Source organism: Perca fluviatilis, chromosome 21 (assembly GCF_010015445.1).
Source record: "Perca fluviatilis chromosome 21, GENO_Pfluv_1.0, whole genome shotgun sequence".
Classification (NCBI taxonomy): domain Eukaryota; kingdom Metazoa; phylum Chordata; class Actinopteri; order Perciformes; family Percidae; genus Perca; species Perca fluviatilis.
In genome coordinates this window covers 25,791,190-25,808,349 of record NC_053132.1, presented here as the reverse complement: position 1 = coordinate 25,808,349, position 17,160 = coordinate 25,791,190, and the positions used below count along the sequence as shown (strand labels likewise).

Sequence of the window (17,160 nt, the reverse complement as noted above, 5' to 3'; positions counted from 1 at the left end):
AAACTTAAGACAATCATGTATTACTCATTATACAAGGGATACCAATCAAAGTTCCTTCACTGTGTCACTTGTTGACAGACTGAAACTGACAGACTTTTGTTATAATGAATGTATTCAGTTCACTTAAGTATTTCAGCAACTAATGCTACAGCAAATAGATGATAATGTTATGAAGATAGAAGTATATTGTATGTGAACTTCTACTTAGTGTTGGCTAACTAGCTATGTTAGTATTAGCTTGGTGGATAAAATTATTTAGCTACTGTTACAAGAGCTTTCAGGGCTCCATAGCACACAGCTTGTAGAAGGGTTTGCAATCAACTGTAATGTAATGTGTGGGCTCTTATGATTCCGTTTATTCACTGAGTGACAACAGATTTACACTGACGAGGGAAACTGTGCCTGATCAGGAACAGCACATATGTCCAGAATAAGTTGTATTTATCATAGCCCCACAATGCAATATCACTCCAATACTGATTTCACGATATGATATAATTGCGATATATGGCAATTTATTACAGTTTTTTACAACTTCAAATGATGTCCCCAAAAGACAACTTTGTCAACATCTGTGTTATCTAAAAAGATACATTTCTGTTTGTTCATCTCACTTCAGTTTTATTGCTGCAAAATGGGATTGTCAAAAAAAGCAATTCATTTTATAATTATATTACCAAAATGTGCAATTTAGATTAATAAAAGATTAATACTTGGCGTCTGTGTGTCCCACCCCCCACCACCACCACTAGACATTATTAACATCTGTTTTTTTCTCTCTTCATCCTTCCAGAGTCTGAAGGAAGGGCTGACAGCTGAGCAGAAACTCCACCTGTTTGAAAATAAAGACACTAAGGAGTTTTGACAGCAACAGTGTCATGTCTACTTAACTTGCTGCATGTTTAGAAGCCCACTATATTTTATCTCTGCAATTACCTATGTAGTAACACTACACACTGGTCACAAAACACAGATCATATATTATTAAAAAAACATGGTATGAAGTTTGAATTCCATGTCAAGATATTGCATTCCATGCACTTCAGTTAACTGTGACATTTTTTGTATTCTTTTTGCTGTAATGTCTTACTGTAAATACTGTTTTTAATTGAGCATTTGTCATGCATACACTAAAACTATGACTGTGTAAGCTACTGTTTTAACTCCCTAGACTGTTGCTAGCTAAAGGCATACATGTGATGTTTAAAGGCTAAACACAACTACATATTGATGAGTAATACTTGCATAACAAAACCATAGGAATGAGTCTGGTGTTCAGTTCTGCAAGTTAACGCTCCACCACTCCATCATTTCAGCACAGATGGAAGTGTTGCTCAGTAAACAAGCTATGTAACAAAAGTGCTCGTCTGTATAAGAAAACATATACCTACCATGTTGCTTCATTGTCGGACTTCTAAATTAACTAAATAGATGTTCTCTGCAATTCTTGAATCAATTTGAGATACCCGCGGAACGGCGACAGCTGAATGCGTACGGATGGGATTCACTGACTATAATTTATATATATATATATATATATATATATATATATATATATTAATTAATTAATTAATTAATGATATATATACTGTATATGTCATTTATTTATATATATAAATTATATATATTAATGATATATATACTGCATATGTCATTTATTTATATATATATATATATATAAATGATATATATAAGTTATATATATGATATATATCATTTATTTATATATATAAATTATATATATTAATGATATATATACTGTATATGTCATTTATTTATATATATATATATAAATGATATATATATATATATATATATATATATAGCATTTATTTATATATATAAATTATATATATATATGATATATATCAAAATTTATATTGTTTTTTTTTCTCACTGCAATCATTGGTCCAGCTGTATAGGAGTTGTTGGAGTTGGTTATGTTTGTATTCTTGTTTAGTGGCAGTCCCTTTGTATTTATTTAAATTTAAATGGTTGGGATTTTTCTTTCACATTCCCATTCCTCTGTACTCTATTATTGTAAATATAAAGCAAATATACACCAACTGACTACAGGTTTATTAGCAATAAATATTTTTGCACCCGTTTTGTTGTGTGACTGTTTAAAATGTTTAATGTTTTAACACATTAAAAAAATACAATGCAATTAAAAACATGACCAATAGTTTTTCAGTTCAATTGCTATAAAGTACATATATTAGGACTATTTCAAAAATGATGAGTAGGACAGCACTCCCAATTTAATGATTTATTAATGCACTAATGTTTCTGGCACACTTCCTGCCTCTGTCTGCCAACAGTATTGCAATCACTCACAGGTGTGTTTATAATTTATCAGTATGAGGTGCAACAATGTAGACCGCAGAGAATATGTCAAATAAATGAACATGATGAAAATGAACAATTTTATTGTACACAACTGTTAGTATTTACAATTTATATGAAATTACAGTTATTAGCTTTGATTGTGCTCTGCATTACAAAAGGAGTTCTAAACATGACAACTGAGCAAACTTCAGCTCACGAGGAACATGTCATGGCTGAAAGCACATCTACAATTTTTGGAGCTTGTCAGAAAAAAGTCAGGATATTTCAGCCTCTGCTGCTTTGACTTTGATCATTCTTTTTTCTAAAATGGCTCTCATAATTGCCCCCAATTTAATGGAAATATTAAATTGCTGGACAATCTCATTTGGCACCTTTGTGAATATAAAAAATCCCAAATTCCACTCGTGTTTTTATCTTTGTTAATGACATATTTATTTCAATAATCACCACTTACCAGTATATTAAAGAAAGTCACTGGTTTAAATTTGCTGAAGCTTTGACACTACATGCAATAGCTGGGTCAAGGGGAAATTATTCTGACTGATCTCAACAATAGTGTGCCCTCCTACTAACATTCAGAGGAATTATGCATTTTGTAATTTCCACCCTTTTGATATGTGGTTTAATTGTACTTTTTATGCGTATTATTTCATGTAAAAGAAAAAAAATAAACGCATCACATTTATTATGAAAGGGGCATCCGGAAGTTTGAGATAATACATTAAACAACTTGACACTGCTGCTATCATAGTGTGTTCGTGGAAAGTGTGTAGATTTTTATTTAATTTGGGCTTTCTGTCTTTGTCGTACTAATACGATTCGTTAGAGTGACGTTAGATGGGTTGTTGAAAGAGATGCAGGGTGGGACGAATTCGTAACTGGACGTTTTAAAACGATCACTCCCGTCCAGGTAAGTTTGGATCAGCAGCACAGCGCAGCGCATTAACGTGAACGTTACCCTCCGCTCTGTCTTTGTTTCAACCAGCCGGGCCTTGCCCCGATGCGTACCGTTCTCGTAAATGTCGAGGACGTGTTGCCAAACTCGACGAAAAGTGATCCGCAATTTAATGACACGTGGTTAATCGTTGAATTTTGTAATGTAGTAGAAAGCAAATCATACTTCTTTTAACCGCTAAGATCTACTCTTCAATTCGGTATGCATGTAGTATGCCTACAGAAAATAACACCCTTTGAAGCAAGGCATTACATTTTAAAATAGGTTTGGCCGTTGTTCTTGCAAGAAAGTTACTAAGAGTCGTAATGTAAGTTAACGTTAGTGGACGACAATGTGGACCACTAAGCTGTAAAAGTTGGCATGTTATCATAATAATGTGCTTCTTGGGGGAGTAGACCTCGCCGAAATGAAGAGTGAATGCTATCGATCAGTAAAAGCTTTCAAGTCACGTTCTGTAACTATGACGTTCTGTCTATAACGAAAATCACTTTAAGCTGCTAGATATTTAATGTAGTTCGGCGTACAGCAACGTTGCCGGAGCTAAGCCGGGCCTAGCTAGCTAACGTTAGCTGTGGCTAAGCAAAGCTAACTATGTTAGCAACCCTGACCTGTCAACGCTGATGGTAAAAAGTCAGCCAGTTGTCTGGAAAGACATTATTTACTGAACCTAACAACGCGAACATTCAACAATAGTAATGTAAATTGGAAATGGGTCAAAACGTAGCTAAATTGTCAATTATCCTATGTTCTCCAACGTTATTGAAATTTAAGCACACGCCAGTTTCCTAGCTAATGTCAACGTAATGACTTTAGCTGTAAGGGAAAAGTCGGTGCTAAAATAACACACCAACAAAGTGATAACTCATGGTAACGTAGCTTTGTGGTCAAAAGTAATTAAACTAGGACCTCGAGTTCCTGGAAAAGAGCAGTTGTGCTGGTTAGATAAAAAAAAAAAAAGAGTTGTTGACCAACGTGTAGTAGAGTAATGATGATTAAATATATGCTATGCTTCCTCCTTGATATAACTCATTCTTATAAACTGCAACACTTCATTTTCTCCTCTTAATCCATTGCAGTTGTTATGGAGCAGCCACCTGGGAGCTTAGATGATCTACAGCCTCAGGACCTCTCCACCTCCAGCATCCCTACTGTGATTGACCTGACCAGGAAAGGCGAGGAATGTGTCCTCAACAGCACGTCCCTCGATGCACTGCAGATGGTCAGGAGCCCCGGTTGGTACCCAAACACGGGGACCAGCAACCCCGGATTACCCTTCTCAGAGACCAGCACCTCGGACGCCACTCTCCAATCAAGGGATCAACCAGACAATGCCTTCTCCCACACTACAGTCACCCTCTCCTACGTGAGCAGGTCTCACGTCTTCTCCACTCACGACTCCCTGTCTCGGCGTTCGCCTCTATATGGTGTGCCACCTATAAGCAAGTTGTCCGCCCACTCTCCTTGTGACTCAGATAAAGGACATGGGGATACTGGCTATGCACTGAACCAGCATTACTTGGTTGGAGGGCCCCTGGAACTCGCCACTCAGAGAGAACTTTTTCATTCATTGTCTCAGGCTCAGGTGGGACCAGAGAACGACTGTTTAACGAAGGAGCCTCAAGAGTTAAATGGTGGAGTCATTTCCAGCGACAGGGACATGGATGAGCGTGTAAAAGGCAAAGAGGAAAACAGCCTTTTTTGGGAAGAGAATGGTGGTTTGGAGAATGGACAGGATGATAGCTTTTCGAGTTCAGGAATATGTGCTGAAGCCTCACCGGAGACACTCACCCCTGCCACAGGGGAGGATGTGAAGAGGGACAGCTCTGATGTGCTCTTTCTTATGTCTAAAAAACAGGACCCAGCGGTTGTCCCGGACAGAGTGGGTGCTACTAGAGACCTGTGTTCACTAAGCAGGGAGTACATCAGTCCTTTGGAGGACCCTGTCTCCCCCTCCGCTACCTCACTGGACAATGTAGAGGATGTGTTAATCCTGCCTCAGGCCTCCAGCTCACCTAGTGGCGACAACTCTTATCTAGAGACAACTGATGATGAGGTTGCGTGGGATGGCTTGAGGACAAAGGTGGCCATTAAGCCAGGCTCTGGCATCAGCGATAGTACAACAAGGTTAGATTCAAGTGCTGAAAATAAGGAGCCTTTGATTGAGTTGACAGATGATGTATGTGTTAAGCAGCCTGTCCATAGACGGAAGGCAGTGTTGGAGCCTTTGATTGACTTGACAGATGATGTGTGTGTGTCAGATGTTTCAGGAAACAAACTCAAGACTGTCATTCCTCACATGAACGGGAATGCAAAGGCACTACAGAGAACTTTAAAAGAAAAGAAGCTGCCGCTGCGGTCCGGCAGAGGAACGCGGTTAGAGGCTATAGTTATGAACATAAATTCAAGCAGGTATAAAGTGTCAGGATGTATACGCACCAATAAGAAAGCAAATGCGTCCCAGTCAACAGCTAGTGATTCTAATTTAGCCAGTCCTAAGAGGAATGACACCCTGTCAGTAGGAAAAAGGAAAAGCAGAGCAAAAGTGCTTTTCTCAGTGAAAACAATGAAACAAAAAGCAGTAACTTCAATGAAAAGGGATAAAACTATTAACATTAAAACTGACAGTTGCAAAGACTCTACCTCTGATTCTGAAATCAATAATTCTAAAAAGTCTAATGGCAGCACACCTCCAAAAAGCCCTCAGTTTGCTGTGCACAAGAAGTCAAAGAAGGAGCTAGACGATGTTTCACATGCTGCACACTCACCACAGGTTAGCCATGTGAATTCAAAGAGAAAACCATCATCACAGTCAAGTCCTCCGTATGTGCACAAAAACACAAAGGAGCCAGAGCATCTTTCTCACCCTGACCCCTTAATGGACATTCATATGGCAAGATTTTCCCCACCACCACCATTATCAAAATCTCCAAAGAAAAGCCAAGGCAAAGCCAAAGGCAAGGCTACAGGTAGCAAAACATCTCCCACTGCCAAGACGAAGGGGGCTGGCACTCTCAAGAGGAGGCAACAGAAACCCAAATGGAGCCAGTCTCCCTCCATGTTCTCCCCCAAGGAGCCAGAGATCAAGTTGAAGTATGTCAACTACAAGGAGGAGAAAAGGGACTTTCGGTTAGACGGTTTCTCTCCATTCATCCGCGTAAAGCATCAGCAGTTATCGTCATCACTGTGTACTGTAATAAACTACCCCGAGGAGGTAAGGACACAACAGAAGAAGGGCCAACATCAGCAGGCTCACCCCTGTGGCTTCAATTCTGCAGTTGTACCCAGCACTTCCTGTCTGCAGCTGGGCCGAGCATCCACGAACAGCCAGCACCAGCGCGCTCTCGTGTGCTGCCTGTGTGGGCAGGCGGCCAACGCCATGGACTTGGGTGACCTCCATGGCCCCTATTACCCAGAAGGTTACCAGCCAAGCACCAAAAGACCAGCCAGCATGTTGGGCCTCAAAGAGGACGAGGACGACTACAGCAATTCAGACTCTTCCTCGTCCTGCAGTATCCGAGGCAGGGGGAGAAAGAGTGCCAATCCACCCACATCAAGGCCCCTCAGGCCAGGAGCTCACCTGAAGCAAAAGGGCCTCCTGGAGAGCCACCGGTGGACATCTGACAATACTGGCAGCCCTGCAGCTAAGCGGGCTCGGTCAGATGCTGGCTCTCTTGATGTGGAGGACTGGTACAGCCCGCCTGTACTGCCTCTGGATCCCTGTGAATACTGGCTTCATGAAGACTGCGGCATCTGGTCCGCAGGCGTGTTCCTTGTGAAGGGCAAAGTCTACGGACTGGAGGAGGCTGTCAAGGTGGCCCAGGAGACGGTAAACTGCACTTTAAGCCAGTAATGTGAATGTATTGTTACTCAATTCCACACAGAGATGTGGTGGATGTGATATGATGGAGCTGGAAATTAACAAAACATTAAGAGCGATAATGCACAAATAGTCTGACTGTTTACTTACTTATTTTCTAGGCCTCTAGGATACTTACTGATTTTCAGATGGGTTATCAAATCAAAGCATGAGTAGCATGCATAATTAGTAGTCCAAGCCCGAGGAGGCTGAGAACTGGTTCTCAGTACCAGCGGAGCTGGGAACCCTATTGTAATCGCAAAGATTCTTCTTCTTGTTCTTACTTTTCCGTAGCTAAAAGTGTTGCTACAGCCTAAACTGTAAATGCTAGCGGGAGTGGAACCCTCGGACACAATGACACACTTTTGCCAAGAGGTGGCGCTATAGCAGAAACGCGTTTAGCCCTATTGTTCCCATACCGTATATCGCACACATTCGCAACTCCTCCTAGGCCATGTGAACGATCTGCACGAAACTTGGCACATAGAATCTTCAGACTGACCTGACAAAAAGTTATCAAAAGCATTTTAAGTGGTTTAAAAAAATAAGTAAATTACGTGCTAACATATTTGTGTAGCTAGCTACGAAAACACAAACGTATGACATATCTTGGCCAAATTAAATGCTGAGGCCATGCCTACATGGTGTATTGATTGGTAAAAGTGGGCTTGGCCTATTGGACCCATGTTTGGATTCACCTGTTTCACTACAGTGAGCGACTTCAAATTCGAATCACATGACATAGGCCACGCCCATTTCCGCAATGTATTTTCCTCCCCAAATCGTGAAATGTTCAAAATCAACTTTTTCGAACTCCTCCTAGGCCGCGCGACCGATTTGCACATAGCATCTCCAGATCGACCAAAATGTATAAAAATAATTTTGCTATGTTAAAATATGCGCAAATTACGAACAAACTAAATTTTGTCGCTAGCTACCAAACCCAAACTTTAGCATATCTCGGCCAAAGTAAATGCTATCAAGGCTGAACTTATGGTTGTTGGACATGCCACCCCTTGGCAATATACCAAATTTGGCGAAGATCGGCTATTAGGGGGAGCTATAATTAACACGTTTTGGCCAATAACTCAATGAATGTAAATTTGCAATTGCAATTTCTCTGCCACAGTTATTGCTATCAATGCAAAACTTGAGATTCATGTTTGACATGCCACTCTGAAGCTCTGTTCCAAATTGGGTGAAGACGGGTTTTGGTCTATAATTCAATAAATGTAAATGGGACATTTCAAAAGAGAGCTGCTCTTTAAAAGCTTTTCCGAGCGGACAGAAAAATCTCACTCAGCTCTCGGCCTGTTGCGTCAATTCTGCAGCTCACATTTTCAGATCAAATTAGTATTTTTTTGAGAGGAAATGTTCATTATTCCCTTTGGAAACTCTTAGATCAGTGTCTACTTACTTAGCTTTCAACTGCATTTCAGTCTTCCTCAGTGAATGTCTAATGGAGATTGTCCGGTTCCATATGACCTAAATATGGAACTTTGGGGGTTTGAATGTGTGTATATTGGGGTTGCAAATTCATTGGTAACAGTAAAGATAAATGGATCCATTAATCGTAATTAAAACATAGCGTAATAGTTTGCTTGTATACCAAAGCTTTTATTTTTTTTTTTTTTTCCTCAATCAAAGATTTATTTCCACAGCAACATGTTGCATATTCTCTGACAGGATTGCTTGGTCTATGTAGGCCTATATAAATACGTAAAGGCCTGGACATATTTAACACATTGATATATGGCATGCGGAGTACGTTCATAAAAATAATCTCCACTAACATATTGTCTTATAAGAAAGATGCTTAACAACAACTAAATATAATGCTGCAACAATAGAATAATGCTTAATATCTCAGACTTACAGGGTCCTGGTTTCTGCCTACTTGTTATTGTTGAGGAAAATTAGCATGTCGTCATCATCCTGGCGACTATCAGACCAGCAGCTGTAAACACCTGCTCAGATGGTACTGATGTTACTGGTATGAAGAGGTACTGGTGTGCCAGCTTTGCCAGTCTGGGGAATCTCCCCCTGTTGACTTTCCACCAGTCTGTTGGCTTTGTATCCTAAAAAGTTCTTAACCTCCGTGTCCATGCTGCCAGTGGCGGCAGCTGTTGAGTACTAGTGTTGGGCAGTAATGCATTGTTTAAATTCAGCAATAATACGTTGCGTCAAATTTTTTAGATCAAATTTTTATTAGCGTTGTGTCAAATGTTTGAATAGTCTATGCTATTCTATTATTGTGTTATTATATTCCGTGAAACCGTTGGTTTGTTAATGTCCCACAACCATCCCAAATGATAAATCTGATTAAATGTTTTACTTGTCTGGAGTAGGACTGAGGACGCACATATAATTATTTTAGAGCCCTGTAAGCTAGTTTAGCTGCTTGATAGCTTGCTACCGTGACGCCCATCTGCAAAACTGACACAAAGGGCTAACTCTGTTCTACAGCAGTCACACTGACAAGGCTGTCTGCAGATGTCTCGGAAGACATTTTTAAATAATTGGCCAGCAGGCATTGACCAATTAATCTTCATATTAAAATAATATTATAATTTGTGAGGTGTATTGGTTCACTCTCATTAGTTACTGGGACACTGGGATAGAACAGCCATTGTTAATGTTTAGAGCTGCAAAGATTAATCAATTAGGTAAATTAATCGATTAAATTTATCGACTATTTTGATAATCGATTATTTGGTTTGAGTCATTCCCTGATTCCAGCTTCTTAAATGTGAAAATGTTCTAGTTTCTTCACTCCTCTATGACAGTAAACTGAATATCTTTGTTGTTTTGAGTTGTGAACAAAACGAGACATTTGAGGACGCCATCTTGGGCTTTGGGAAACACTGATTGACATTTTTCACATTTTTTTTTTTTTGACATTTAATAGACCAAACAACTAATTGATTAATCAAGAAAATAACAGATTAATAGACATTCGACAATGAAAATAATTGTCAGTTGCAGCCATATTAGTGATTTGTATGTGTTTACGGGTCCTCTTATTCTTAAAAATGTATTTAGTTTAATTATCTAACTTCAAGGCCATAGAAGTGCCTTCCTGGTAAATACAGCCTTTAGGTTTAAAAATTCACAGAAAGGGCTTTCTTGGTGTAGTGTTCTGCGAGAGTGATAACCCTGACGGAGCTTTCCATAAGCGCTGGCTGCTGTCCAAACAGCTGGTTACTCATATAAGTCTAGCCGCCTACTTCATTATATTTATTTGGAGTTTTACATTTTACGAGCAATAGCCTCTGCTTCAAAATAATGCAAGCACGATAATAGAGCAACAGGCCAATCTGTGTGTATCAGTCCCCTATAGTGTGTGTGTGTGTGTGTGTGTGTGTGCGTGTGTGTGTGCGCGCGCTCAGCTGAGCGGTTGTGTCCTGAGTAGAGTGTGGTCTTCAGGGTTTAACAAATATTAGTTAAACAATTGATGAGAAAACACAGTAAGAACCGCATTGATTGCACAGACAGTAGAGATGCACTGATCCGACTTTTTCAGTCCCGATACCGATGCCTGGGCTTCTTGTATTTGTTGATACCCAATACCGATCCGATACCGTTGTTGAATTAATAATACACTGTATACCTTCCACCTTATACCGTCCTTCCACCATGTGGAAGAGACTAAAGGCACCAGACTTTCCTAACCACTGTTGGGCGTAACGGCGTTTAAGTATAACGGCGTTATTTTTTCAGTAAAGGAGTAATCTAATTAATTGCTTTTCCCATCGTTGCAACGCCGTTATCGTTACTGAGAATGTAAAGTGGCGCGGTACTACAATTTGGTTGAATGAAGCGCAAGGTGTCAGGCTTTGGCTGCACATCAGCTGCCTGGAGGGGGGGGGGGATGATGACACCGTTGCATATGACTGAACGCTCGGACTACCACTAAACCCAAGACAGCGACGAGCCAGGGAAATTCAAAGGTAGCGTTCTCGAATTGGAAGTACCGGCACTACTTCTCGCTCATTGACAATAAAGTCAAGAATGTTTATGTAACATGCACGCTATGCCCAGGAAAAAAGACTTTATCCACGTCTGCCTCAAGCAACTCGAATCTTATGAAGCCCCTCACATCAACACATGCTAACACGACACTTGTTGCTGCTGCTAACCCGACCCAGAGCCCAAATGCAGCTAGCGTGAGCTCCAGCTCTGTTAAAACAAGCAACGCTCGATTTTTCGGGTCAGCAACAGGTGACCAAGGCCGAGCTGAATACTTCAATCGGTTAATATAAACATCTTTGACGTTAAAGATGTTATAGAAAGTAATGGCGTTCTATAAAAAATAACGTCACAGTTACTTTGCTGAGTAACTAATTACTTTTACAATGTGGTAACTGAGTTACTAACTCAATTACTTCTTGGGAGAAGTAATTTGTAACTGTAACTAATTACTTTTTTAAAGTAAGATGACCAACAGTGTTCCTAACTAAACATTACTTTCCTAACTAAGACAAAATAACATAGATGTAATGTATTGAATTTGTACACTCAGCTCTTCCAGCATGCGACACACGTGCGACAGAGGGGAAAAAATAAGTAAATACAAATCTGGATCGGCCGGTGGATCTGTTAATTTTTCCGATCCCCGTTCCAGCTATTTTGTCAATATCGGGACCGATATCCGATCTTAATATCGGATTGGTGCACCCCTAACAGACAGGGGACATCCTCATTAAATGGGCTACTTCGGATAACACAGGTGGGGACAACTTGCCGATTGCGCAGTAGGCTAAGCAGTAAAAAGTCCACTGAAAGCACTTCATTCATTTTCCACACATTTTATGGGCTTAATAAATTAACGAAAAAATTATTTTTATTTACATTGCACTTTTTACAGCAGAGCCATCTCTAAGACACATTGCAAACACACTTAAACAGGCAATGTTGTCGAAGTATCAGGCCTATGTAATACGAAGAAAATGTATGCTCTGTAATTTTGTTTAAAATGCTTTGTATTTTCTTGCCATTAACCAATTATGCAAACTGTCAGATGCCCCAAATCATGTATATACAAAATAAAATATGATGAGCCTAATGGAACTTCCTGCAGTAATCTATATGATCATATGTTTTTTTTTTCCCACATTCCACATCATACATTTTATTCATGGTTTACATTTTTGGTTATCCTGTCATTCAATAATTTCCCCCTGCTTTGTGTGTAACACAGTGAATGTCCTTTTATTAATCAGACTTGCTTACTGCCTATAGGTGTGGAGTATATCAATAGAGAAGAAAAGGTAGAGGAAAGCTGTCACCCAAATGGAAGCTAGAGTGTAGTGGAAATCAACCGACTCTGACAGTCAGGAATAGGCGTGGTTTTAAATAATAGCTATTTGCAGACTGTGTGGGCTAAAACGCACAAGAAGCCTAATTCTCCTTTTACAGTGATTCACTATGTTTACAATCGTGTAGGCAAACTCATTTAAATATACAATAATTACTATCAGTGTATATGATGGAATAGTGGCATCAGAATGTGCCAGAGGCCACCAGATTATGGCTTTTACATCCTTAACAAATGTCCGGTGGAGAGATTGTGCCCACTTTCTTTGTTTGTAAGGTAATCAGAAGTTTTTATCTTTCATCCGAGCACGCTGTTCGCAGACACGTACCTAATGTCTTCATCCGACCTTTAATCTGCTGTGTGTTTAGATGTGTTCAGCGTGCAGCGACCCGGGTGCTACACTGGGCTGCTTCTTCAAAGGCTGTCCCAACAAGTACCACTACAGGTGTGCTCTGGAGTCAGGTAAGTGCTGATCTCTGCCCTCCGTCTCCACACATCACATGGGAACAAAGTACAGTTGCGTATCCACGTGCATGTTTACAGGCACAGGGCTGCATAGCTATTTTTCTATAATCTTAAAGGGTCAGTTCACTCAATTTACTTCAAGTGGTATCTAGCCCTGCAGTTTGTTCTGGTTTTTTATTTGTCCAGGTTTAGATTATGATATGTTAACATTAGGGCTTTGACTCCGAACTTCGTTATTCGAATATCATTCCAATATTTAAAAAAATAATGATATTCGAATGAATATTAGGCAGCTCTTAATATTCAAACCTGTTATGGGCATTATGTTTTTGTAAATGTGTTTGCTTGTAAACGTTTTCGATTCAGATTCCGAGGCTTTTTCACGCATTTCAAAATGTAACTACACGTCGCGGCGACGCACGTCTCTCGGCCGTGGCTCGGTAGCGTTGCATTCCCCGCTAATTCTCAAAGAAGGCTGGCTTGCCCAGGGCCAGGCCAGCTCAGCGGCGTCTTTCTCCCGTCGTTTGCCGCTGTCTCTCCTACCTACACCGGCCCCCGCACCCTGTCCCTTCTCCCCTTCCTACCTGCCTGCTCAGTGCTGCTGCACATGAGGAGAGAGCACAGAGGGGGGGGGGGCTGCTCCTCAGTCACACAACAGAAGAGAGAGGTGACTGTTTTGGTGGCCACAGGAGAGAAATACATTGCGTGCTCGCTGGACAATACTGGTGCCTTTTTTTTATTTTTATTTTTTTTTTTTATTTTAACAAAGTCTTTTCTACAGAAAGTCACCAGATTTGTCGCGAAAAAAAATTTGTTGTGAAAAAAAGGTCGCTAAGGGGGTCTGAAAAGTCGCTAAGTTTGCGACACTGCCCACACACACGCCGGCTCGACGCACATACCAGCACACAAGTATAAACATCAGACCACTTACGTAGGCTACGGTGAATGCTCCGAACTTCCTGTCGAAAGCATACTGTTTGTGTTTAATCCAGGGTCGGATTTTAATTTTCTCTGGCGTCTTTTACGTGTTTAACTGTTGTTTGGTGAGTGTTTGTTGGACCCGACTGTATGGACTGGGAAGCTGCCACTTGGGAATAATAAAGTGTCTGAATCTGAAAAAAACCATTGTATCTGTTAAAGTATTAGGTTGAATACACCCACGACTGGTGCTTTGTGTGAGAGTGGCTGAGTGTATTGGTCTGTAAATAGCTCTTTTGTGATGTGCGGTTGGCTGTTATTACTGTACTTCCGCTAAGCCTACACCTCCACCTTTTGGAGGAATCAGTGTGGCATCTTTAACCCCTGTTCTGTTCTTGTTCTAGCAGACTGTGTACTCATTGAAGAAAACCTTTCCATGAAGTGTAAAAAGCACAAGGTGAGCAGAAATAACTGCACTTAAATGTCTCTGACTAGTGAAAATTGAAAGTTGTTCAGATAATCTAGAGAATTAGGGGTTTTCTGCTTTATAAACCCAGCTGTCTGCTGTTTAAAATATATCATGTGTGACTGTATTGTTAGCAAAATATTTTGTGATTCATCGTCCATCCCCAGAACAAGACATTCAAAGCCCCTCCAGGGAACCGATGGGATGACAGGTGACAAGTTAGCAGAAACCACATAAGGTTAGTAAATACCTGCTCTGCTTTCATATCCTCTGCAGCTTTGGAGGAAAAAGTGTCAAATTTAAGAAAATGACTCATGAGTCTCCAAAGCGGTGTCAAAGTAGACTGAAGTAGGGGTGGGCGAAATGGCAAAAATATATGATTTTTATTTCTGGCAGGATCCTGATCCACAATCTTATCACAATTTTTTTTTCTTCATGTTGTTGGTTTTTAAGACTATTTTGCAACTTACTGAACAATCAACCAAACCAAGTTCCCCTATTTAGAATATATAGCCCTACAAGGTAAAAAAAAAACAAAAAAAAACAGCACACCAAATTCCGTTCTCAAATGTAACTCTTTAAATCTTGTTTAAAGGTTCTGTACTCGACATTGAGAACATTAATACAGCAGCAAACAAATATTTGCTTTGTAATGACAACGCTAGTAGAGTAATGGTGTCCTGAGCAGAGAGTGAAGTCACTCTCCCTCTGTGTGTGAGCTTCTCTGTTTTTTGTTTTGGTAGACGGTATGGCTGTGAGTGCATGTGTGTCCCTCCCTTTGGTGTCAGTATTTGACGACCTGGGAATGAGAACCAGGTGGTTGTTGAAACTGTTGGCCCCTCCCTTTGTGTTCATGTCTCATTGGCTGGCTGATTGACTGACTGCAACTCGCCGCCGCTCTGCACTGCACACTGCCCGTGCTGGGCTTCTGTGGGAGATCAGTGCTCATACAGAGGTTATGATGAGCACTGCTCTCCTGCAGAAGCTAGGTCGCCCCGGTGAGCTAACCATGGAGCTAACTAATACTCTGTTTTGACCTGTAGCCATTAGCTCTGTTAGCCCAATACAAAGCGTGCATGTTAAGTGTCATAAATGTCAAAGTGAAGTAGTCTGTCATGGACATCTTAACTATACTTTGTAACTAAGCTGTACGGTGCAAATCCAACACTATTGGAATTGAACTTACATAGCTGGTGCAACAGGTTGCTGGTGTTTAGGGGTACATTGATTGAAATGTACCCTACAGTCACTTTAGATAAAAGCATCAGCTAAATGAAATGAAAGAAATTGAAAAAAGTAGGCATTTGAGTTGAATTTGTTTCAAGTCTGATGTGGCCACATTAGCTTCCCTTGGGGAACCTCTGCTTTGTTCTGTTTGCCGATGGTTGCAGTGACTGCAGCTGGTCTTAGAGAAATAAGTTATTAGGGCTGCAACTAACGATTATTTTCTTCATTAGTTGTTTCGTCTATAACGTGTCAGAAAATGAAAAAAAAAGAGGAAAAAAAAGAAATGTCGATCAGTGATTCCCAAAGCCCAACATTTGATTTGATTTATTGGGATTAGCTGGGGCCACAGCTATTCTTCCTGGAGTCCGCCCAAAACTTGTGCATCTATACATTGCAGTGCATAATTACATTAAACAACGATCACAATAGCAAAACAACATTCAATACCTCACAGAAACAATGATAACAAAAATAATAACCGAGACATAACATTCAACACAACACAGGACCTGGTTTAAATTTAAAACAGAAGATGACGTCCTCAAATGTTTCGTTTTGTCTACAACTCAAATATATTCAGTTTACTGTCCCAGAGGAGAGAAGAAACTAGAACATATTCACATTTAAGAAGCTGGCATCAGAGAATTTATCAAAGTAGTTGGCCATTAATTTAATTCAATAGTTGGCAACTATGGCAACAGTTCAGGCCAAAGATTCGTGACTAGACGAGTTGAAACTTGCAACTTCTTGCAACTAGCCAGTCTGCAGCCTTCTAAAAGCTGCCAGTTCACACCAATGCGACGACGAGACGAAACGGTGCATCATCTCCATAACAACGCCTCTTTTACTTCCGTTCTAACTTCCGACTGTTAGGCTTGTTTGTAGCTGGATATATAATTGGTTTCTTCTAAATATGAATGTGGATAACGTTAGTGTGTATTGAGATGCTTGCTACAGTTGCATTTCTAGGGATGACTCTGCGAAAAACATGTTATATTTCTCTGATTCACTGCTTTGTTGTAACGCTGCTGGGCGCTCACTCTGTTCAGTCACTCTCTAGGTCGCTTGACCATAAAATGTTACCGTGCTTTCGGGTGGTCATTGAGGCTCCGTCTAAAACTCTGCCATTTCAACCAGCTGTTTGTAACATAAAAATAAAATGGATTATAGATCATTTTATTTCTATAGTTTATAGCTGACTTTACCAGCTGACTTCTCTATCGGCTGTTGAAACAGGTGACGTCTCTTACGTTCTAAAACGAGCCTCTGCGACTTGAACGGCTGAGTCATAGTAAAACCATCAGCTGGGTTGAGTCCAGCTGAGATGGGCTGGTTCAGACCGCTGCAACTTTTCCCTGCGTCATTCTAAAACGGTTTCATCTCGTCGCGAGTCTTTGGTCTGAACTGGGCTTAATGGATTATTCAATTCATCTTTGCAGCTCTGCAAATTATGTGACAGTGTTTTTTTTTTTTTTATCCGCACCCATTACAGTCGAGGCAGCGCCTTTTCTCCAGAACAAGAAGAAATGTGATTTAATTCATCACTTTAAAATAACTTTTTCTGTTTATCCATCCAGACATCTACATGCAACATCCTACAGGGGCTC

The 17,160-nt window shown here is 40.3% G+C and overlaps 2 protein-coding genes across 10 annotated transcripts in view; both read left to right on the top strand.

Annotated features, from left to right (window-relative positions):
- The window catches only part of LOC120550927 (myosin phosphatase Rho interacting protein), a 54,979-nt gene extending 53,439 nt beyond the window's left edge, over nucleotides 1–1,540 (top strand). For 3 of the 4 annotated variants that reach the window (XM_039787904.1, XM_039787907.1, XM_039787906.1), the window contains one exon: nucleotides 794–1,540. In XM_039787904.1, coding sequence (XP_039643838.1) covers nucleotides 794–865 — 72 coding nt within the window. In that variant the 3' untranslated portion in view covers nucleotides 866–1,540. The remainder of the gene's footprint in view (nucleotides 1–793) is intronic. The other variant, XM_039787905.1, reaches the window with a different exon arrangement.
- A 1,521-nt stretch (nucleotides 1,541–3,061) lies between these two features.
- Nucleotides 3,062–17,160, top strand: part of si:dkey-94l16.4 (transcription factor 20) — a 17,744-nt gene continuing 3,645 nt past the window's right edge. For 2 of the 6 annotated variants that reach the window (XR_005637804.1, XM_039787923.1), the window contains exons 1-6: nucleotides 3,062–3,259; nucleotides 4,381–7,130; nucleotides 12,846–12,939; nucleotides 14,265–14,317; nucleotides 14,494–14,564; nucleotides 17,131–17,160. The exon at nucleotides 17,131–17,160 is cut by the window's right edge. Coding sequence is in view for 5 of the 6 variants with exons in the window: in XM_039787923.1 (XP_039643857.1) it covers nucleotides 4,386–7,130; nucleotides 12,846–12,939; nucleotides 14,265–14,317; nucleotides 14,494–14,541 (2,940 nt within the window). In the remaining variant the exon portion in view is untranslated. Of the gene's footprint in view, nucleotides 3,260–3,310; nucleotides 3,612–4,380; nucleotides 7,131–12,845; nucleotides 12,940–14,264; nucleotides 14,318–14,493; nucleotides 14,565–17,130 lie in introns of those variants that run through there. The other 4 variants (XM_039787927.1, XM_039787925.1, XM_039787924.1 and 1 more) reach the window with 4 other exon arrangements.